Source organism: Bufo gargarizans, chromosome 5 (assembly GCF_014858855.1).
Source record: "Bufo gargarizans isolate SCDJY-AF-19 chromosome 5, ASM1485885v1, whole genome shotgun sequence".
NCBI lineage: Eukaryota > Metazoa > Chordata > Amphibia > Anura > Bufonidae > Bufo > Bufo gargarizans.
Genome location: NC_058084.1, coordinates 457,011,419 through 457,035,101, shown reverse-complemented (window position 1 = coordinate 457,035,101; position 23,683 = coordinate 457,011,419). Strand labels below are relative to the sequence as shown.

Below are 23,683 nucleotides of genomic sequence, written 5' to 3'. Positions count from 1 at the left end.
ACAGTGAGTAACCCTCGATTGCCCATAACCGTGACCTCACTTCGCAATACCCTGCAGGTCTGGCGTGCTGCAATAGCAGCAGTAAGCAGGAAGAGAGAAGGGAGATGGCACACGCTTTCCCATCATACAGCTGATCGGCAGGGGTGCCTGGTGTCAGACCTCCGCCGATCTGATATTGATGACGTATACTGAGGAGTGGTCATCAATATTAAAGGCCCGGAGAACCCCTTTAAATTCCATAATGTCACACGCCCTACCTTATGAATTTATTGTTTATATAAAAGACCATTGCCTGGCATGTGCCTATATTCTACAATGCACAGCGTGCCCTATAGCAGTGATGGCAAACCTTTTACAGACAGAGTGCCCAAACTGCAACCTGAAACCCACTTATTTATTACGAAGTCCCAACAAAGCAAAATGAAAAATACTGTCCAAGTTAAACTGTAGGGCATGGTTGAACATAGGCTCCAGTAAAATGAATGCCCCCATTACCGCCCCGTAGTATTAAAAATGTTCCATTAGTGACCCCTAGTATTAATAAGGCCCTTTTTAGTGGCCCCAGTATTAATAATGTCCCAATAGTGGCTCCCAGTATTACTAATGGCCCAATAGTGGCTCACAGTATTAATAATGCCCTAATAGTCAGTTCCAGTATTTATGATGCCCCAGTATTGGTTCCCAGTATTAATAATGCCCTAATAGTGGCTCCCAGTATTAATAATGCCCCAATAGTGGCTCACAGTATTAATAATGCCCCAATAGTGGCTCACAGTATTAATAATGCCCTAATAGTCAGTCCCAGTATTTATAATGCCCCAATAGTGGCTCACAGTATTAATAATGCCCTAATAGTCAGTTCCAGTATTTATGATGCCCCAGTATTGGTTCCCAGTATTAATAATGCCCTAATAGTGGCTCCCAGTATTAATAATGCCCCAATAGTGGCTCACAGTATTAATAATGCCCCAATAGTGGCTCACAGTATTAATAATGCCCCAACATAGGCGTGCGCGCGGGGTGTGCCGGGTGTGCCTGGGCACACCCTAATAGTCACCTCCGTGCTCACTGCCCGCCGCTGATTCCCCTGTCTGTTATGCTGCCGCCGCCCGCCACACTGTAAATTAATTTACAATACCTGGCTGTGGGCGGGCGGTGGCTAGTATTCACATAGGGGGTGGAGTCCTGGACCCAGCGGAGGCAGAGAGGGAGCCATACAGTGCGTGCTGAGCTGCGCAGGCTGAGCTGACGTGACGCCACGTCACGCTGCATCTGTGTGTACCTAGCGCGCCTGCAAGTTGCTGAGGGCTGATAAAAAAAGAAGTATGTACCTTTGTAACCCCCTGTCCCACAGTGCTATGCCTCCTCTGTTGTCCCCTGTATTACCCTGATACCCCTCAGTTATATAATATATCTGAGGGGTAATATAACCGAGGAGGGCTAGGCTACTATCAGACATTATACAGGGGTAATATAACTTATCTTACCCCTCACCCCTCACCCCTGTACAGCCTCTCTGCTACATCTGTTGCTCTCTGGCTCTGCTGTGATGATAGCCTGGCTATATAATTCAGCTTTCTCTAGGTGCTGCAACTTCTGTCTTGTAGTCTGGCTCTAGGTTTGTCCAGGGAACTATACTTCCTGGCTTCAGGGGCTCCAAGTTGTGGGCTCCATGTGCAGCTGAGCTGGAGGTGCTTTAGCTGGCCTGGAAAAGGCACATCCAGCAGGAACGTGCACCTGCTGCACACCCTTTCCCTGTCTAGGGAAGACCTAAACTGGAACTAACCGGTCCCCACCCTTCCTGCAGCAAGTGGGACACGCCCACCACACCACAGAGGGGGGTGTTAGAATGGAAGGAAAGCTCCATTCTCTGTACCTGTAGCTCTGCCATTTCTGCTGCCACCTGCTGGTGAACCAGGCATATTACACGTGAACATAAACAGTTGCAAAATAGGAAATGCACATTACATAGGGCTTTGAAATAAGTACACAGGATGACACTAGGTTAACCATAGGAGATAGTAGTGAGGTGCAGCAGTGGTAATGCCACTCTGAGGTGTTACAGGTTCACCACCACTGCTCTATAGTGACACTGAACCAGAAAGAAGATGCCAGGAGGCGACGCAGCCATTAAAACTGCGAGAAAATCAACATCATTTTGAATGCAGCTTGGATGTGAACAGAGAAAAAGACATAATGTAACTCAAGATCACTACAAAGTAAGGGAGAGCTCCAATACCCCAAAACGCATATTATCGAGTAATTCCATCCCCTGTAAAATGTGCCAGTAACTTAATGTTTTTAAGAAACTCGCATCTTATGAAATATTGGGACTTTCCCTGAGTGAACTCTCTCGGAGCTTTACTGGTATGGGAGGGACTGAAATTTGGCAAAGAGCTGACTCTTTAATAAACAGGACACTTCGTGTTCTTGGCTGAAGGCTGCAGACGACTTCTTGGAGAACCGAGAGCTGCTGCTTCAATCATGACAAGAGACAGCGAGGTAAGTGCTGGCTCGCTTTATGGCAAAGTGATCGTTGGTATATTAAGGGGATTTGTCGCCACCTTCACGCTGCCCTCTCTATGCAGCATGAGGTACTGCATTCCCTATGCTATATATATGTGTGGGGGGAGTTTTAGAGGAATGTAAGCCTTATTAGTTGCAGTGCTTGGGTACGTTCAGTGTTTGTAAGCTGCCAGCTCACCGCACCCTCCAGCCCCTGATTGACAGCTTTCTCCCTGCAATCAGTCAGTCAGGGCTGCAGGGCAGCATTAGCCCACAACTCTTAAAATTCAAATGCATGCATAACATTTAGAGGACGTGAGCATTGCAACTTAAAGGGGTTGTGCACTAAACATATTCTTCATTTTTCAAACCTGCACTTGGTTCTGAATACTTTTGTAATTGCATGCATTAAACATGTAGTATAGCCAGTGAGTTATCCCATAAAATGTATCTGTACAGCGCCACCTGCTGTTAGTTATTTTCTTAATTTTTTATCCATCTAAGGCTACTTTCACACTGGCGTTTTGGCTTTCCGTTTGCGAGATCCGTTCAGGGCTCCACAAGAGGTCCAAAACGGATCAGTTTTGCCCTAATGCATTCTGAATGGAAAAGGATCCGCTCAGAATCCATCAGTTTGCCTCCGTTCCGTCTCCCATCCGCTCTGGAGGCTGCTTTCAGCGTTTTGGTGACCGTCTGACGAAACTGAGCCAAACAGATCCGTTCTGACACACAATGTAAGTCAATGGGGACGGATCCGCTTTCTATGACACAATAGAAAACGGATCCGTCCTCCATTGACTTTTCAATGGTGTTCAAGACGGATCCGTCATGGCTATGTTGAAGATAATACAAATGGAACCGTTCTGAACGGATGCAGGCGGCTGTATTATCTGAATGGATCCATCTGTGCAGATTCATGACGGATCCGCACCAAACGCGAGTGTGAAAGTAGCCTTACTGAGCTGGTCGCATGTGCTTAGTTTAAATCTTCAACTGCCACCAGCTGTATGTTCTAATTAATGAACATTCCCTTTAAGTGTACCTATCATTATGATTTCATTTGCAATGATGTACATGTATGTTATTAAAGGGTGACATCTTCCTCAATTTCAAGCAGCCCATAGATTTCCATTACCTGCCTCTGTATATATTCAGAACCCTCCGTTACCTTCTAGATTGAAATAAACATTACTTGACAGAAAGGAGGGGGAGCTGCTGTAATGTCTCCCATGTACTGTATGTAAAAACCAGAATGTAAAAGAGAAATGGGGAGGGCGATTATGTTACAGTCTCTCTGCCTTAGTCTGTATTTTAGATGACATGATGAGGAGAGGGGTCTGATCGGTTACAGCATGCAGCACTGTTCTGACATCATACCGGATGGAGGGAGAGGAGGGGGATGCAGCTGAAGTTTCTTTCGCTTTCACATTTTTTTATGTTGTGAGAGGGGAAGAATGACTGAATTCATCGGACATCTAATTGTCACAAATTGCTGAAAGCAGCCATAGTGTGAAACCAAGAAGAGCCTGTCCGCCCAACCAACATGTTTTTGGGGTTTATTTCCATCTACCAGCTGCCTTTCAGAAACACACATTTTTTTTTTTTTTTGTAGATCCGTTTGCTGAGTTGGGATCTTCTTAAAGGGGTTGGCCCATCTCACACATTGGTGGCATATCAGTAGGATATGCCACTTATGTCAGACCTCTGGGACACACATCTATCTCTAGAACGGGGCCCCCAAGTGAACAAGGACGCACCGCAGTCACCCTCCATTCACTTCTATAGGAGTTCCGAAAGTAGCAGTGTGCTGACTTGGCTATTTCCAGCTGTCCTACAGCAGTGAATGGAGAGGTGGACGTGCTTGCCTGGTGCGCTCTCCATTCACTTCTATGAGAGTTCTTGAAATCGCCCAGTGCGCTAGCTTGGCTGTTTTTGGAACTTCCATAGAAGTGAATGGAGAACATGCAGCGCATGCAATTTGCGCTCTGCTTCTCTTTAGGTACCTTGTGCTAGAGATAGGTGTGGGTCTCAGAGGCGGAAATTGCTCCTTTCTGACCATTTGTGGAATATCCTAGCCATATGTGAAAAATGTGTGAGATGGGCCAACCCCTTGACTGGTAGAGCTACTCTCAGTAATGTAAGCCAGTTGTGATCCACTTCCTCTCTCTTAGCATGAAACAGGAATGAGAAAAAAATTTCAGCTGCATCTCCCCCTTCTCCCCACCACTGTCTTCTAGTTAGAGTATTAGGCTTACTACTTGTACTGAAGGCTGAAGGATGTTTTCCTCCTGCTCCTCTATCTGTGGCTATAGATTACTTAGTCACACAGATACTATGCCACTCCAACACAGCCTGCAAGAGCCCGAGGGGCGAGTGAGCCAGGACACTTGTTTTAAAACCCCATGTGGACAGAGTAGCCCCCTCCCCACTATGGCTTCATGTGCAGCTGAAACAAGTATAGAAATAGCAGTTAATAAAACCTCACTTTAATAAAAAAAAAATGAAAAAGAAATTCAGATGTCATCATATGCACCGTCATATCTGCTCTTTGCTAATTCTCACCCATGAACCAACCGCTATTTCTGTTTTGCAGGAGATGTGTGATTCATCTAACTGTTTTCCCCTTCAAGCAATAGAGTCTGCAAAACTTGAGACTGTTTGTATTTTTGGAACCGGAGATTTTGGAAGATCACTTGGACTCAAGTTGCTCCAGTGCGGCTATTCTGTTGTTTTTGGGAGCAGGAATCCTAAGTCTTCCAATCTTGTCCCAAAGGGATCAGAGATTCTAAGCTATGCAGAGGCAGCAAAGAAATCAGCCATTATTATCATAGCAGTTCATAGGGAACACTATGATTTTCTGACAGGCTTTGCCGACGTTTTGAAGGGTAAAGTCTTGGTAGACGTCAGTAACAACCTGAAAATAAACCAGTACCCAGAATCTAATGCGGAATACCTGGCGGGTTTGTTACCAGGATGTAAAGTAGTAAAGGCATTTAACACAGTCTCTGCCTGGGCCCTGCAGTCTGGAACATTAGATGCAAGTAGACAGGTAAGGATTACAGCTATACCTAATGGTGTTTCAAAAACATCTAAATCTCAAGAACTTTGTAAGAGATACACATAGAGGGTTCAAAGAATGAATTCACACCTGGGGCATGGTTCTCAGGTGGCCCAAAGGCTCCTCTTAGACATAAGAAGACACCAGTATTTTAAATGGTGCATGGTACATGGGGTCTATTAAAGATTTTCAAGTGGGGCCCGCAAACTGCAACTTACAACTTTAGGAGCATACCTAGAAAAAAAATCACCTCTTTTTGGCACACGTTTTCCCAATCCAGCTCATCTTAGATAAAATAGAAGACAAGACACATGACATCATCAAGAAGGTGCCAACTTTGCTTTGGGTTTTCCAAGTACATTGGCTACAGTCCATGTTGCTTCCTCTAAATCACATCTTCCACCAACCAGAACATGGTGATGCTTAGTTGTCACGACTGAGGATGGGGGAAACCCCCAGCCGTGCGGTGCCAGGAGATGGAAGGGTTGTCACTTGGCCAGAACCACAGAATAAGGGAGCAGGTCACCTCCTAGCGCTTCCCTAATCTGACCCTGACTCCTAGCTGTATGGGCCGCCCTTAAAGGTAGGAGGGCCCATACTCAGGAACCTCGGATCCCTGCTGACCCTCCGTCGTTCCCTGAGCTAGGAGCTGGGTAGACAGCCCGTTCCTCCTGGAGACGGAGAAACAGGAGTCTAATGTGGCCAAGCTACAAAGGGAAACAGAAACAGCTATGGCAGTGACAGGCAAAAGTAATCCACACAACACTCACCTGCCACAGACAACACAACCAGGAACCCATGTGCAGGTGCTGTTAGTTCAAGACACCAAGGAACACAGCACACACCAGACATCACTCAGGAATCCAGGACCATAAGCTGCAATAATAAGTAAACCCCACACACACCTAGATAACACCGAATAACAAAGTTTTATGACCAGAAGGGAGGCACCCACTGGTAGATGGTAATATACAGGAGGCTGCTACAGCTATGCCTGGCTGAAAGCAACCTACTGAGCTGAGCCAAGCCAGAGAACGAGGCTTTATAGGCCTAAGTGGCCACACCCACCGGTCAGAACACACCCAGTGACATCACACACACTGGGAAGAGAATTAACCCTTCCAGCACCACAGGAAAGGGAAAACACCAACTTAAAAGGGAAGTACACACAATCCATAAAACACACAAACACACTCACCTGTTACCGCCAGCAACGGCATGCGTGGCAACCATGTTCTGGGGAACAGCGAGCAGGCCGAGACCCTGCCACCACATACACACAACAACAGACGTTGCCGCGGACAACCGCAGGTGAAGGAAGGTGTCTACGTGCATACACAACATGACCTCGTGCACCACAAACAGACAAAGGGAGTGCACATAAAACACGTTGCCAAGGGCAACCGCACGCATGCCTGTTGTCCGCGGCAACCGCACCTGAGGCAACCACTAAGTGCCCCCAGCTGCGGTTTACACAACACCAAACCGCGGGCAACTGCATGCGGCTCCCAAGGAGTCACGACCCTGACCAAGGGTCGTGACATCAGTTGACATCATTGATTGGGGTCCTTACGAAAATTACAATATCTCCAAACTGAGCACAAAAATGGTAATTTCTGTTTCCAAATCGTTGTCTGCAGGCAGAGAAAGACCTGTGCAGAATACGATTCATCTTGTCAAAATTGCCTCACCCACAGCAGGGGGGATTTCCACATTGAGACCAAACTCACCAGGGGGTAGCTATGGGGGGTTGCAGAGGTGGCAGTGGAACTAGGACACAAAGCCTCCTCTGTCACATGAGGAGACACCAGTATTAACAGATTTTGTATTAGGGCCCAGAAGGTTCAAGTTAGACCTCTCTGTTTAAGGTCACACAACCTTGATGCCAACAAGACATCTTGAGATAACATACTAATCAGAGGGCTGTATTTATGATGTGGAGCTTAAAAGGGTCTGCTTTGGACAATCCCTGCTGGTTAAAAGGGTGTCCTGACAATACGCTAATTCCAAAGTGTCTTCTTCCTAGAACACCAAGTGATTGTGGGGAATCCTGGCAGTAAGTGTAGCACCCCCACAGGAGAAATAATGCATTACACAGTGCCCATTTAAATCAATGGTTTGGCTGTCTAATGGCTAATTTTACATAGGCGAATCTGTGGCTAGTAACATGCATTAAAGTAGTTGTCCGAGTTATTTTTTTTGTTTTTTGCATGTTTCTAACTAATCAAGTGTAAAGGCTTTACCATGCACTTACTTTATCTGCAGTGGCTGCTTTCTCAGATTCCACTGAGAGTCACATGACTTGTGAATTGTGATGTCAGCTTCTCTCCCTGCTCTGATGGTGTTTTGTGCACAAGCCTAAGAGAGCAGATATGTGCCTGTACACGAGACCTCACTGTGCTGGCCACACCCCCTGCACTAAAGTCTGCTCTCTCCCTGTATTCTTCAGGAAAAACATTAACCCCTTCAGCAGCACAGACTCAGGGCTGAAGGCTTTACTGAGTAGCTACAGCCAGTGAGGAGACAAATGCTGGGCAGAGGAGCTGACAGACTAGAAGAGTTCTGCAGAGCATTGCACAAGAACAGGCAGGGAGAAGATCCTGTGTGTATCAGCAGTGTCACTGTACAGCTGGGAATTATAGTCCTACACATACAACATGCTGCTGAGTCTCCCAGCAGGCAGACATGTCACTCAGGACACCACTTGTATTCACTCCCTTTGCAAAGCAGGGGGAGGGGCAGAGATTGTTGTTATTGCAGGTAAACAAAGGGCCAGAAGAGAACCAGGGAAATGAGGAAATATAATTTTTTTTGCCTAAAACTTGCTTAGCTTAGTTATATATTGCTGCCCATCAGAATTACAGTGCTATATATGTTTTTTACATAACTTGGTCAACCACTTTGACAACAGAACATGTCGATTTGCACTTGTTAAGTGCAAGTTACATGTGGCAATTGCTGTTAGTATGAAGACAAATGTTTTAACACAATCCTTCATCCCCATGCTATTTGTGTCGGCAGCATATCCCATTTACATTGGATACTGTGACAAGCAATGATTTTAATGCCCCATGTAAAATCTAATAATGTGTCATGTTTACATGCAGCAATGATTGGGCGATCAGATGCACAGTATGTTCCCCATCATTGGCCAGTCTAAAAGGGTCCTAATCTAGGACAGGACAGGTCCTCCAGAGCTAGGGACAAGTAACTGTTCCATACTCTGGCCAACACATGATGGTCCAGAAGCCCCCCTCTATATACTCAGAATTTCCGAGAGGGTGTATGACAATGGGTTTTCCATACTGGAGGTGTCTTTAATTGGAATGTGTCAATTGGCTAATGAAGTCTCAAGTCTTGCCACAAATTAAAAGTAGATTCTGAAATTAGAACTTGTCTCTCAACAGGTCTTCTTGTGTGGTGATGATGCCAAGGCAAAAGAAGCTGTAATGGAGATTGCCCGTTCTCTTGGACTTATGCCACTAGACCAAGGATCTCTACTGGCAGCCAATGAGATAGAGAACTACCCACTACAACTATTTCCAATGTGGAGACTGCCCTGTTATATCTGTGCTTTATTAACGGTGTTGATCTTCCTCTACTGCTTAGTGACTGAAGTGTTTCATCCTTTGGCTACAAGTAAAGAAGACACATCCTACCTGATTGCAATTTCCATTCCCAACAGGGTGTTCCCTGTTGTGTCCCTTATACTACTCGCCTTGTGTTATCTACCAGGAATCCTTGCTGCCATCATCCAGCTCTACAAAGGCACAAAATATAGCCGCTTTCCAGACTGGCTGGACCAATGGATGCTGTGCCGAAAACAGCTGGGACTCGTAGGTTTGGCGTATGGTTTTCTGCATGCCATTTACACTCTGGTTATGCCTATCCGCTACTATGTGCGATGGTGGGCAAACAGTTATCTAATCACACAGGTAATCAGTGCTATAATATGACCTACCTACCCGTATTGTACTCTGCTTTTACATTGTGATGCTCATTGGCTTTGTTGCAGGATCCTACAATTCTCCAGTGCAAAGAGCTGTAAACCGACTGGGATATAAATTGGTAGAAAAGTAATAATTAATAGTATTAGTATACCATTCATAGTTTTCAACAGTCCCAAATGTAAAAAGTCTGTCCCTAATTTTGGATATTTAGATAATGGGCATGGCTTATGCAAGCTCTCCCCATAAGTGGAAAGTTCCAGGTGGATTTTGGGTGTTCCCAGGCAAAGGGCTTATATGCCCCAAATTTACCAACTACAATGTTAGTAAGTATGAATATGTACTAAATGGATGTATTGTATGGTCACCTATTCTCAAGTAGTGCTACATTTTTCCTTTAAGGGTGCTTTAAAGCGTTTGCCTTGCCAAAAAGATCAGAATGCTTCATAAAAGAAGTAACACTCATCTTACTGATGTCCCACCACTTCTATTTCAATGCTTCCCAGGTACAGATGAGCGAATCAATTCTAAGGAGATCCAATCGTTCCAAATTTTCCCAAAATTTGGATCAAATTCCATTTTTGGTGATTTGATTAGGGTTAATATCCCAAAGGGTTATCATCCATTTTTCAGATTAGAAGACAGAAAAGATGAGGAAGGAGGCTCACATGACCAACGGCACCATATGTGTATATACACTGGCAAGCATTTGCAGCCAAAAAGCGTTTGGACCTTTTTTAAAAAACAAATTCCACAGAGCAGTTGCGTTTACCCATAGCCATATATTTCACTGTCACTTTAAGATGACTAATGCTGTTTGACATGGAGGAGCTCGAAATGGAATTGCATACAGTCCTAGGAGAACTTAGAGAGTCACACACAACTTTCAGGGCAGCAGGAGCACTTTCGATTCGGGTCGAATATATTCGGACTCGAATCAAATTGCCTGACCAATTCAGCTGAATCGAATTGCAAGAAGTTCACTCATCACAATGCCTGGGTTCCCTGACAGTCTCTGACCACTCAACCAATCAGGAAGTACAGAGACAAGCAGGGGAACGGGAAAGCCTCAGAACTGGACTGGCAGGAGACCAAAGAAGTGATTATCGCAGTTTTTTATATTTTAGTGGTTTTTTTTAAACTGAAGTAACTGGACAACCCCTTTAAGGGGTTATGATGTTGGATCACCCGATATAGTGATAGACCCTATCAACAAGTGAAAAACATAATCGCTCATTTTAATATTCCTCGGATTAAATCATGCAAATAGAAAAAAACAGCGCACGGAAAGCATTGACTCTAAAACTTAACTTTTAATTCTACTGATTAAAAAAGAAGAAATGATACCCAAAAAAGATCAAGGGAAATAAGGCAAAACAGCCCATTAATATAATCCACGTATACAAAATATCAAAGAATGTGATAAGTGACAATTATTATGGAACACACAGAATGCCAATAGTGTCAGGAGTGAGGGAGGAAACTCTCACCAAGGCCTCCTGCACACGAACGTGTGCTGCCTGTTGCTGTATTGCGGACCGCATTTGCGGATTCGCAATACACGGGCACCGTTCCGTGGGCATTTCACCTCACTGATGCGGACCCATTCACTTCAAAGGAGATGCGGAATGGTGCGGAACGGAAGCACGAAACGGATTTCGTCCTATCCTTTTGCGGAACGGGCAGATCGCGGACCCATTAAAGTGAATGGGTCCACAATCCGCTGCGACTGCCCCACGGTCGGTGTTCGTACATTGCAGCCCGCAATTTGTGGACAGCAGCACGGCCACGGGGTGCACACGTTCGTGTGCAGGAGGCCTAACAGTAACCCTGGCTATTCCTCAACACAGGGAAACACCCTGATGGTGGATGCTCCCTGCACAGGAAGTCCATAGTTAACCCTAAACATCCCGACTAGTGTTGATCGAGCATGCTCGGCCGAACACCAGTTCGGCTCGAGCATCTCAATGCTCGGCACATGCCGGTATTCGGCCGAATACCACATGTGCTCGAGGTCAATGCTCAAGTCTCCTCCCTGCACGTTTGTTGGCTGCTACGCAGCCAATAAACGTGCGTGTAAGTGCTGCCCTTTACTGTAATGCCGTAGCCATGATTAGCACCCGATGACACGTGTTCGGCTCAGTGTTAGTCAGGGAGAGCTGTGCTGAAGAAGGGAAAGATAGTGTAGAGAGTGAAATATATATTTTTTTAAGTTGAAAAACTTGTCAGAGACCCAAAAGTCCTTTTAAGGACTATTGTTGTGTGTGGCAGCAGCAATATAAATTTTTAGCGCAACCTGCGCTAAATTGCTAAAACTTTACAGACCCAAAAGTCCTTTTAAGGACTATTGTGTGTGGCAGCAATATCTATTTATTAGCGCATCCTGCACTAAATAGCGTGCAATAGTTTGGCCGCTGCAGACAGTGACATTATCTGCGCTACATCTCCTGTGTAACGTGTGCGCATCCCAAAAATATCTGTGACATCCAGTGTACTTTTTCAGTAGACAGTGTCCGCTGCGGACAGTGACATTACCTGGGATACATCTCCTGTGTAACATGGGCACATCCAAAAATATCAGTGACATTCATTGTACTTTTTCCGTAGATGGTGTCCGCTGCGTACATTGACACTATCTGCGCTACATCTCCTGTGTAACGTTTCCACATCCCAAATACCTGTGACATCCCCTGTAATTTTTTATTAGCTGCTGGTGACAGCATTGACATTATCTGCGGTATTTCTCCTGTGTGACGTTTCCACATCCCAAATACCTGTGACGTTGCCTGTAATTTTATATTAGCCGCTACTGACATCAGCGACATTATCTGAGGTTATCATTATGTGATATACAGGTTGTATCGGAGTGCCTCTTCTTTGTAATGTTCGGCAGCACTTGCACTTTATATACAAGTAACTATACAGGAAAGAATGTTTCCTGACAATTTTTCATCCAAAATCGATTTTATCTTTGGTTTTGTGCGTATTATTGTCAGTCTGTAAAAGTGACGTACTACTCGGACAACATCGGTCACAGCAGCGACCTGGGAGTCCAAGATGCATCCAGACATCCTCCCCATGCTGTTCCCGAACCATTTTGGTGGTGTTTCCATCAATTTCTGACCTTTTCCTATGAACCAGACACCCTCCCCTCTTAAGAGCAGGGGGTGCCTGGTTTAATGCTCGGGTACTCCCATTGACTTCCATTGTGCTTGGGTGCTCGGTAGAGCACCTGATCATCCCGAGGTGTTCGACCCGAGCACCCGAACACCCGAGCACTTTGGTGTAGCAGAGGATTCCGGCAGGCAGTTCCATCGCCGGAACCGCCTGCCGGATCCGCCAATCCGGACGCAAACGGACAGCATTTGTCAGACGGATCCGCATGCATGCATGCGGATCCGTCTGACAAATGCATTGCAATACCGGATCCGTCTCTCCGGTGTCATCTGGAAAAACGGATCCGGTATTTTTTTTTTCACAGATTTAAAGATCTGTGCATGAGCGGACCGGAAGAACGGATCCGTCAATGCGGCAATTTTAATGCCGGATTCGGCACTAATACATTTCAATGGAAATTAATGCCAGATCCAGCATTCCAGCAAGTGTTCAGGATTTTTGGCCGGAGAGAAAAATACAGCATGCTGCCATATTTTCTCCAGCCAAAAGACGTAAGAGGGACTGAACTGATGCATCCTGATAAATACTGAACGGAATGCTCTCTATTTATAATGCATTAGGATAAAACTGATCATTTTTTTTACGGTATTGAGCTTTTTTTACGGTACAGAACTCAATACCGGAAAAGAAAAACGCTAGTGTCAAAGTACCCAAACCTGACGCGTTTCCACCATAGAATTCATCAGGGGATTAGGTAACAGTAGGATGTTAGTAAAAAAAACAATGAATAAGGATTTGGGGGGATCCTTTCTTCTTTTTTAGTCAGTAAAATTAAAAGTTACGTTTTAGAGCCTATTAACAAGTGATCTACTCAAAGTCATCTTCTAGTAGGATTGTTGGCAGCTAGACCTCATTGGCTTGATTGTGGCAGGGTCACATTATCATGTCAGAGCTTGGCACAGCAGAGGATTCTATGGTCTACCAAACATCCAAAAATGTAACAGAACTATGTGATGGATCAGATGTCAAGTCATCCAATAATACACCGACACCACATGTCTACAGACATGGACACTTTCTTAGGGGGCAAAGGGGGCTGTGAAGGTTGAGTGGGATTGTGGTAATCAGATAGCAAATGTTTACAAGAAAAATAATTGCCCATACTGTTTCTTTTCAGATAAAAAACAATGCAACATATCCATTTAGCAACTACTATGCCTGGCATTCAGACTCCTATGTGGCATTGGGCATACTAGGATTTTTCTTTTATGTTTTATTGGGCATTACATCGCTGCCATCAGTTAGCAATGCAGTCAATTGGAGAGAATTTCGCTTCGTACAGGTAAGTACATTGTACTTTCTCTTACACAAACCCAATAAGCATTATATTTTTAAAATTTGTGATTGTAATAATGGATTTGCTTTTATCTTTGAGTAGATCAGTAGGCTTTTATACACTGCCTGTCCCAAAAAAAGTCGCCAACAAAAAAATAAGTTCACACAGTCTTTAGCTTTGATTGCGGCACGCATTCGCTGTGGCATTATTTCGATAAGCTTCTGCAATGTCACAAGATTTATTTCCATCCAGTGTTGCATTAATTTTTCACTAAGATCTTGCATTGATGATGGGTAGAGTCTGACTGCTGCACAAAGCCTTCTCCAGCACATCCCAAAGATTCTCAATGGGGTTAAGGTCTGGACTCTGTGGTGGCCAATCCATGTGTGACAATGATGTCTCATGCTCCCTGAACCACTCTTTCACAATTTGAGCCCGATAAATCCTGGCATTGTCATCTCGGAATATGCCTGTGCCATCAGGGAAGAACAAATCCATTGATGGAATAACCCGGTCATTCAGTATGTTCAGGTAGTCGCTGACCTCATTCTTGGAGCACATACTGTTGCTGAACCTAGACCTGACCAACTGCAGCAACCCCAGATCATAGCACTGCCCCCACAGGCTTGTACAGGTGGCACTAGGCATGATGGGGGCATCACTTCATCTGCCTCTCTTCTTACCCTGATGCGCCCATCACTCTGGAACAGGGTAAATCTGGACTCCTCAGACCACATGACTTTCTTCCATTGCTCCAGAGTCCAATCTTTATGCTTCCTAGCAAATTGAAGCCTTTTTTCTGGTTTGGCTCACTGATTAGTGGTTTTCTTACGGCTACACAGCTGTTCAGTCCCAATCCCTTGAGTTCACTTCGCATTGTGCGTGTGGAAATGCTCTTACTTTCACTATTAAACATAGCTCTGAGTTCTACTGTTGTTTTTCTTCAATTTGATTTCAAACGTTTAAGTGATCGCCGATCACGATCATTCAGGATTTTTTTCCCGCCACATTTCTTCCTCGAATACGATGGGTCTCCACTATCTTCCAGTGTTTAATAACGCGTTGGGCAGTTCTTAACCCAATTTTAGTAGTTTCTGCAATCTCCTTAGATGTTTTCTCTGCTTGATACATGCCAATGAGTTGACCCTTCTCAAACAGACTAACATCTTTTCCACGACCACGAGATGCGTCTTTCGACATGGTTGTTTAAAAAATGAGAAGCAACTCATTGCATCAGTTGGGGTTAAATAACTTGTTGCCAGCTGAAAGATAATCGCCCATGCAGTAATTATCCAATAGGAGGCTCAGAACTATTTGCCTCTTTGGGACAGGCAGTGTATGTGTTAGTACAACTAATTTTTATTATATATATTTTTTTATAGAGAACAGTCATATTATGATCAAAGTTGCCAACAGTCCAGAATTTGCATGGACTTTCTCTACTTTTTAGGGAGAGTCATGGCACATTTGGGCTGTCCCAGGCCAAAAGGGGGAGTAACTTATACAAACCTCACCCATAAATGGGTGGTCCTGTGGGGTTTGGGCATTTCCAGGGTCTACATGTCCCTAATATACCAACAGTAATGTTGGGAAGTATATGTGTTTAGACATTTTTTTCTACAGTCATGGGCTAGTTTGCTACTTCAGTTTTTATGGTGGCAATTTGCATTAACTCTATGTTGTTATAAAGATTGATCAGATGAATTTCAATTAAATGCAAAGTCATTATTTGCCATGAATATTAACTTAATCACAAAACCCCTAATTTCACTGCATTTCAGCCTTGCCACAAAGTAATGCGCAAAAATCAATTCAGTGATCTCATTAGCTTGGAAGAAAGCGTTAACAAGAACAAGGCAGATAATATCACTGTCATGCTGATTAAATTAGAAGAGCAGAATGGTTGCTTTAACTGGAGGGCGGTGCTTGAAATTATGGTCTTCTTCTGTTTACCATGGATACCTCCAAAGACAAGGATGAAGTCTTCATTGCTTTGCATTAAAAGGGCTTTACAGGCAAGGACATCGCTGCTTGTAAGATTGCACCTAAACCAACCATTTTTTGGATCATCAAGAACTTAAAGGAGAGAGGTTCAGTGGCTGTGAAGAAAGCTTCAGGGGACCCAAGAAAGTTTAACAAGTGCCAGGATCATCTCTAGAGATGAGCGAATCGAAGTTGACGAAGTGGAAATCGATCCGAATTTCAGGAAAAATTTGATTGTGGTAACGAATAGCATTTTTTCCTAAAATGGCTGCTGCACATGTTAGTACATGGAGCAAAGAACTCTGGAAATGAGGGATCACCCACAATGCCATGCATGCAGCCAATTAGTAGTCAGCCAGCCCTGTGATGTCACAGCCCTATAAATAGCCTCAGCCATCGTGGATTCAGCCATTTTCCAGTGTCCTTAGTGCAGGGAGAGACGTCAGCAGGCGCTAGGGACAGTGCTAGGAAAGACTTGAAAACTTTTATTTTGCTGAATAGAAGTTCAGGGAAAGATCATTAGAAGTGTAGGGAAAGGATAGGGAGAAATTATTTCACACAATGAAAGGAGAACAGGGTCCAATAGGGGAGTGTACAGTATGGGTAATAGGGACTATCCTATTACACCTTGCTGCACTGACTGGAGATCTAAATTGCCATTATACATCTGCTTTCAGGTTTGCAATAGAGGGAGGACAAACTGAACTACTATAGAGACATCCTATGTAGTCAGTTGGCCAATGCCTATCTGTGCTATCGACCATCCTCTCGATAGATATTCTGATGCTGCCATCCACCTGATGCCACGCATCTGATGCCAAGTGCTCCTTTGTACACCAACCATTGTCAGCGGGTACTGTTATTGCCACCCACCTCTCCACTTTGTCACCGGGTCACTCTGTGGTCTCCTGATGCTGCACCCACCTCACCACTCAGGTCTCCTTATGCTGCTGTTGCCACCTTCAGACTATGTCATTGTGCCACTCTGTGGTATCTTCATGCTGCTGCCACCTCCACACTCTTCCATTGTGCCACTCTGTGCATACATCCCGAGTGTCCCTTTTTTGGAGGGACAGTCCCTCTTTGTTACCCAAGTCCCTCTGTCCCTCTTTGACCCTTAAATTTCCCTCTTTTTGACCCGGGGAATTAATGCATAAATGTGCATTGATAAATTTACTAAACTGCTCTTTACTAAAGTGTCTGGATGGTTTCTACCTGTATCTTAGATTATAACTTCATTATTTTGTGCAATTTCTACCTTAAAATATCTATAATCTGATCATTTATGTGCTAATATTTAAATGGATATTGAAGCGCAAGAAAAAATTGCCCCAGGGGCTCCACATGCTGTAAAAAAATAAAGGAACTTGCACTCACCTAACCAATCCCCAGCTACTGCAGTTGTGACGGGGGTCAGTAATTTTGCTTTTGAAGGAGTTAAAGGCGTGGCTTAGTATGAATAAAAATTGCTGCGATGCATGTTACTCTATGCAATTTATTAAAAGTTGGGAGGTATGCTCTGTGGCCTCATCATGCTGCTGCTGCCACCTCCTGTCACAGTGGAGAGTGGAGGAAACTCCCCACCGTATAGTGGAAACTGTTACTAGGCCAGACTACAGTGGAGGGAGCAGGCCACAACCTACAGCCACCCTAATCCTGACCCTGATCTCCTGACCACATGAGTGAACCCCAAAGGTCGGAGGGCTCATGCACTGGAACCTGGATCCTGCTGACCCTGATGGTCCCTGGCATAGGGGTTAGGAATAGGAGACAACTGGTTCCTCAGGGACTCAGATGAACCAGAGTCTCCAGCTGCCTAGTAACAGGTGAAAGGGAAAAGACCATATGCAGCAACTGGATCGGCAGGTAAGAACACCAGAAAACTCACTTACCTGCCTCTGCCACCACGACTGGAATCCATGCATACGAACCGGAGCCCACACACCAAACAGGGCACAACACAAACAACGCATACAGGAAACCAGCATACCAGTTACTGCCTGGACCCTAATGCAGAAAGGTGCACGGCAGCCCCAGGCAGCGCTGCACACTGGCTTATAGTTCACCCCTCTGGGAAACCAGACCCCTCACAGAGGTACAACATACAACAGGGGAATATCTAGCAGACATGCTGGAAACAATATAAACAGACCAGACAGTCACAACACACTAGACATAAATACACCCTGGACAAAACCCACACCAATCAATAAAGCGTAGGATGGGAAGGAGACACTGGGAAGACCTTGATGACCACAAGGGTGGCCCTCACTGGACAGATGGTAAAGCCAGGAGCAGTGAACCACCAGCACACACCAAGTCTGGAGGAACACTGAGTTACAGGCATCTAGCAGAAGCTAAATAGCCCAAAGTGACCACACCCACACCAAGAACACACATTAACCCCAAGTTAACAAAACACAAGGAAGAAGCAACTGAAGTGGAATTGCACACACAAGCAAACAGCAACAGGTTACCGCAGGCAACAGCATGCGTGGCAAGCAAGTCACGGCGCACACAGCAAAACCCGTGACACTGCCACAACATGCCAAAACAGCAACACATTGCCACCGGCAACAGCAAGCATGTAAACAGTGTCACGGCGTACACCATAGGCCGTGACACCTCCACACTGTCACCTTGCCAGTCTGTGGCCTCCTCATGCTGCTGCTGCCACCTCCACACTCTGTCATTGTGCCACTCTGTGGCCTCCTAATGCTGCTGCCACCTCCACGCTATGTCACCTTGCCACTCTGTGGTCTCCTCATGCTGCTGTCAACTCACAGCTCTGTCTCTGGGCCACTCTGTGGTCTCCTCATTCTCTCTGTTGCCACCTCCACACTCTGTCATTGTGCCACTCTGTGGCCTTATCATGCTGATGCCACCTCCGCATTATGTCACCTTGCCAGTCTGTGGCCTCCTCATGCTGCTGCTGCCATCTCCACACTCTTTCATTGTAGCATTTTGTGGCCTCCTCATGCTGCCGCTGCCACCTCCGCACTCTGTCATTGTGCCACTCTGTGGCCTACTTATGCTGCTGCCACCTCCACACTATGTCACCTTGCCACTCTGTGGTCTCCCCATGCTGCTGCCAACTAACAACTCTGTCTCTGGGCCAGTCTGTGGCCTTTTCATGCTGCCGCTGCCACCTCCACACTCTGTCATTGTGCCACTCTGTGGTCTCCTCATGCTGCTGCCACTTCACCACTCGGTGGTCTCCTCATGCTGCTGCTACATCAACACTATGTCACTGGGCCACTCTGTGGTCTCCTCATGCTGCTGCTACCTCAACACTATGTCACTGGGCTACTCTGTGGTCTTCTCAAGCTGTTCTCCCGCCCTCCCCACTCAATGACTGGGCCACTATTTTGCCTTTTTCACCTGGTTGACATGATCATTTATTTGACCCTTCTTCTGATCTGTCAGAAGGAATGAAAAATGAGACGCACAACGAATCCTGTCTGTGTAACAGCTGTAAAGCCTGTATTCCATCAGAATTGTCTTATGATTTGGTAGCCAACAGCAGGAGTGGGTACAAAACACAGAAGACATACAAATATTCCATTCACGTGTCATCTTTGTTTTGGATCCGCTTCAGTTTTTTTGGGGCTTTAGCAATACTGATGGATTACTGACCAAATGCTGACCGAGGGAAGGCGGATGCGCAACAGGCAGGATCCTTTTTTTCTGGTGTTATTGTTCTGACGGATCAGAGGAAGGGCCAAATAATCAGATCAGTGACGTCAACACAAACGTCCTGCTTACACCCTCTCCACTCTTTTAGGGGGGCTCTATTTGTATAATCATTTCATAGAACAGGTTCTGTAGACATCTATGTGGAATCAGCTGATGACGGTGTAAAAAAAAGTGTGCTTTTTCATGCTACAGTAGGATCTTGGGCTTCTGCACGGTTCTTTATACCTGGCACTAACATCGACCTGTAAGGCTGAGTTGACACTTGAGTTTGGTCAGTTTTGGCCCCATAACTGCCCAAATAAGTGAAGTGTGCAGTGATTCTAAGAGCGACGCCTGTCATCTGCATGTCATACTGACTCACAGTATTGTTTCTCTACCACAGCAGACTCCCTATGCGTGTTACTGCAAGGCACAGTGTGCTACACCACTATACAGGCTGTCTGCAGCCAGGAAATAGCTGTTTCTTAACGCGATTTGCCGCAAATAAATGCAGATCTAATCTAATCTTTTCGGAAAATTCGGCGAACTGGCCGAATCAAATTTTTTAGACATTCCCTCATCTCTAATCATCTCCTAAAGGCAATTCAACTACAGGATCAGTCACCAGCAGTCCAGAGCTTGCTCAGTAATGGTAGCAGGCAGGTATCAGTGCATCTGTATGCACAGGAAGGCAAAGGCTTTTGGAGGATGACTAGTTGTTAAGAAAGGCAGCAAAGAAGCCACTTCACACCAAGAAAAACACCAAGAACAGACTGACATTCTGCAGGAAATACATGGATTTGACTGCAGAGGTCTGGAGGAGGAAAGTTATTTTCTCAGATGAAGCCCCCTTCAGACTGTGTGGGACATCTGAAAAATGATTGTCTGGAGTAGAAAATGTTACCATGAGTCCTGTGTCATGCTAAAAGTAAAGTATCCTGAGACCATTGAGGTGTGGGGTTGCTTCTCATCAAAGGGAGTGGAATTGCTCAAAACACAACCATGAATAAAGGATGGTCTCAAAACCTAATACAAGAGCAACTTCTCGCAACTATTCAGGAGATGAACAATGCTCTCTCAGCATGATGGAGCACCATGTTACAAAAGGAAAGTGATAATTAAGTTGCTAGGTGAACAAAAATTTAAACTTCCCAGATCTCAAGCTCATTGGGAACCTGTGGTCCATCCTCAAAAAGCAGGTGGACAAACAAAAACAAAGAAATTGTGATAAACTCTGAGCACTGTGGTAAGAATGGGTTGTTATTAGTCAGGACTTGGCCCAGAAGCTGATATCCGGCATGCAAGGGCAAATTGAAGAGGTCTTACATGGAATTTCTAACTAGTTTATGTTGCCCTTAGTTTGGACACCATAAAATTGATGACAGACGCCCTTTAGAAATAAAAAGGGTCAACACTGGAAATATTGAGTCTTTGCATAAAACTGATGGATTTGTCAATAAATGTTATAAAAATCTATGCAATTCTTATAATTGTACTTCTGCTTCCATAGAAACCATTTGACAAAAAGATCAAAAAACACTGAGGCAGCAAACTTTCTGAAAACCATAATTTGTGCCAGTCTCAAATTTTTGGGTCATGACTGTATATAATATTCTTTTAGAAAAGTCTATAACTTTTTCTTATTTTTGCTGTTTCATTTACATTTTTTATGCATTTTTATTTTTTGCAGTCAAAATTAGGCTACCTGACATTGGTGCTTTGTACAGCGCATACACTTGTCTACGGTGGAGACAGATTCATCTTCGGACCCTTCTACAGATGGTATCTCCCTCCAGTTTTTGTGGTTTCATTAATCATTCCATGCGCTGTACTGGCCATGAAATTCATCCTGATCATTCCATGTCTGGACCAGAAGATCACACAAATCCGTCAGGGCTGGGAAAGGAAATCAAAGACGGCCAACATGAACTGCTGAAATATACTGTACAGTTATCCAATGAAGCTCTTCAATGCAAAAAAGTACAAAAATGTCCCCGTGGGCCATTTAAAAAGACCACAAAAAATTGTCACCAGGAATGAGGACTGTCTGATATCTCCAGTGGATTGGGATTTCAGTGTTCAAATCCTTCTCTGGAGTAATAGTAGATGTAGTTGTAAATATGGAGATCTGATGGTATCTTCAGATTACTAGGGGCTTGTGCTAAGCAACCGTCAGAATGTTTTTGGACCAAAATTGCCTATCAAAAATATTGTCACAATGGTGTCTATAGCATGCAGGTAGCCCTTTGTTGGTTTTATGGGCCCATAACAATAATGTTCCAGCTCAGTATGACCTGGTCACCCTTTGCTAGGGTCTGTATGAAACTACACATAGGTTTATGCCAGACTTCTCTGTGACAAAGGATGAGGGGTATCAAGCTGTGTCTCAGGGTTGAGGGATATCTGATGACATGAATGAAACATATCAGAGGTGTAGATAGATTGTTTTCTAAACTATTACCTAATCAGAATAATACTCAATTTGCACCATAGACAGAGCTACAAAAGATATAACTCTGAAGTCAAGCACATATTACATGTCATATATACATTATATCATAGCAGTGAGAATGTACTGAGCATATTATTCAAATATTTAAAGGGCCAGTGCACTTCAGTCTTTAAAATAAAATGCTCTATTTAACATATTAGTTTCTCTGACTAGCAGTCGCAGTGTCATGTGGCGGTGCTGGGGTTTTGTATAAGGTAAAACCTTGCAGCATAGGGAAAACTATCTGATTTAGTGTCTACATCCCCCCTAGAGCGCCAATATAACCTGCTCTACTTAAAGGGATTCTCTGCTTTGGACAGCCTCTGTGAAAACGTAAATGTTCGGCTTTCCTGCAGCGCCACCACAAGGGAAAAGAAGTGTAATACGGTACCCCTAAAAATGTGTGTCTTTTCACACTGTAGAATAAACACCAAAAAGGTCCTCAGTTATAAATAAATAAATAAATATATTCCAAGCAAATTCAAATACTTTATAGATCAATAAAAACAAATTCATCCTGTATGTAATACAATTCCTATTAACAATAATCCAAATGTATATAATATTAAAACGATCCACAGTATAGCAATACAATTAAATTATTTAGCCATGATAGTTGAATATATATATATATATATATATATATATATATATATATATAGTGGTAAAGTCTATGGAAAAAGTCTTGGAAGGGGTGTATATCTCTCCCAGGTTCCTCAACTGGGTGAGGTAATTAAAATCCAGAAAAGCTAAAGTGGTTTCAGCAAGGTGTATCTTGCTGAGACAGTTTTGTTAAAAGTTCAAGGGCTGGATTTTATTTGGACTGGCAAGGTAGGTTGGTAGTGGGACCTCCCCAGTCCACGGCAGATTTTCCCCTAGCCTGAGGGATTCCCAGGTGTAGCCAGCTGGGATCATTAGGGGGAAATAAAAGCACATCCCAGGCTTTCAGTCTGGGAGAGTTATGCCTGGAAGAAGTCTAGGAAGCTGGCTGCCTTGCTGGCTAGAGTCGCCGGAGTCTCTGTGTGTGACCTGCGCTCAATAGGTGAGCTAAAAAATAATCTGTATTAGTTAGAGATCAGATGGTCAGAAGTTTATTTTGTTTGGTTTGTTTTGTGGTGCTGGAACTTCATCGTACCTAGTGAATTATAACTGGGTTTGCCTGTAAATTGTTGGAGTGTCATAAAATAAAGCATCAATTTGGACTTTAATCCTGTCTGCAAACAAATCTGTTGCCACCGCCCTGCTTGAGAGTGCAATACAATGATATGGATGTGGCTCCCAAAAAAATATAATAATGTGCAATCCTGCAAAATCAAGAAAGTGGTAATAATGCAGAAATAAAGTGCTAGCGTTAAAATTAATACATAGCAAACAAGTAAAAAATACAGATATAAAGCTAAACTAACACTAAGGGCTCATGCATGTGGCCATAGCCGTTTTTGTGGTCCTCAAATTGCAGATCCGCAAAACACAGATATAGGGCATTGTGCATTCTGCAGTTTGCGGAACGGAATGTCCTGCCCTCTGTAGAACTGTCCTGTCCTTGTCCATAAAATGAAAGACAGACATGC

At 44.3% G+C, this 23,683-nt stretch overlaps 1 protein-coding gene across 2 annotated transcripts; it reads left to right on the top strand.

Annotated features, from left to right (window-relative positions):
• Positions 1 to 2,380: 2,380 nt before the first annotated feature.
• Positions 2,381 to 23,320, top strand: LOC122937941 (metalloreductase STEAP4-like). 2 transcript variants are annotated; one of them, XM_044293148.1, is made up of 5 exons: positions 2,381 to 2,502; positions 5,099 to 5,554; positions 8,971 to 9,498; positions 13,805 to 13,969; positions 21,312 to 23,320. In XM_044293148.1, exons 1-5 carry the CDS (start codon positions 2,485 to 2,487, stop codon positions 21,555 to 21,557), a joined length of 1,413 nt encoding a protein of 470 aa, XP_044149083.1. In that variant the 5' UTR covers positions 2,381 to 2,484; the 3' UTR covers positions 21,558 to 23,320. The 2 variants fall into 2 exon arrangements, with proteins under 2 accessions (XP_044149083.1, XP_044149082.1); XM_044293147.1 differs by lacking the exon at positions 21,312 to 23,320 and adding an exon at positions 15,745 to 16,241.
• The last annotated feature ends 363 nt before the right edge of the window (positions 23,321 to 23,683 follow it).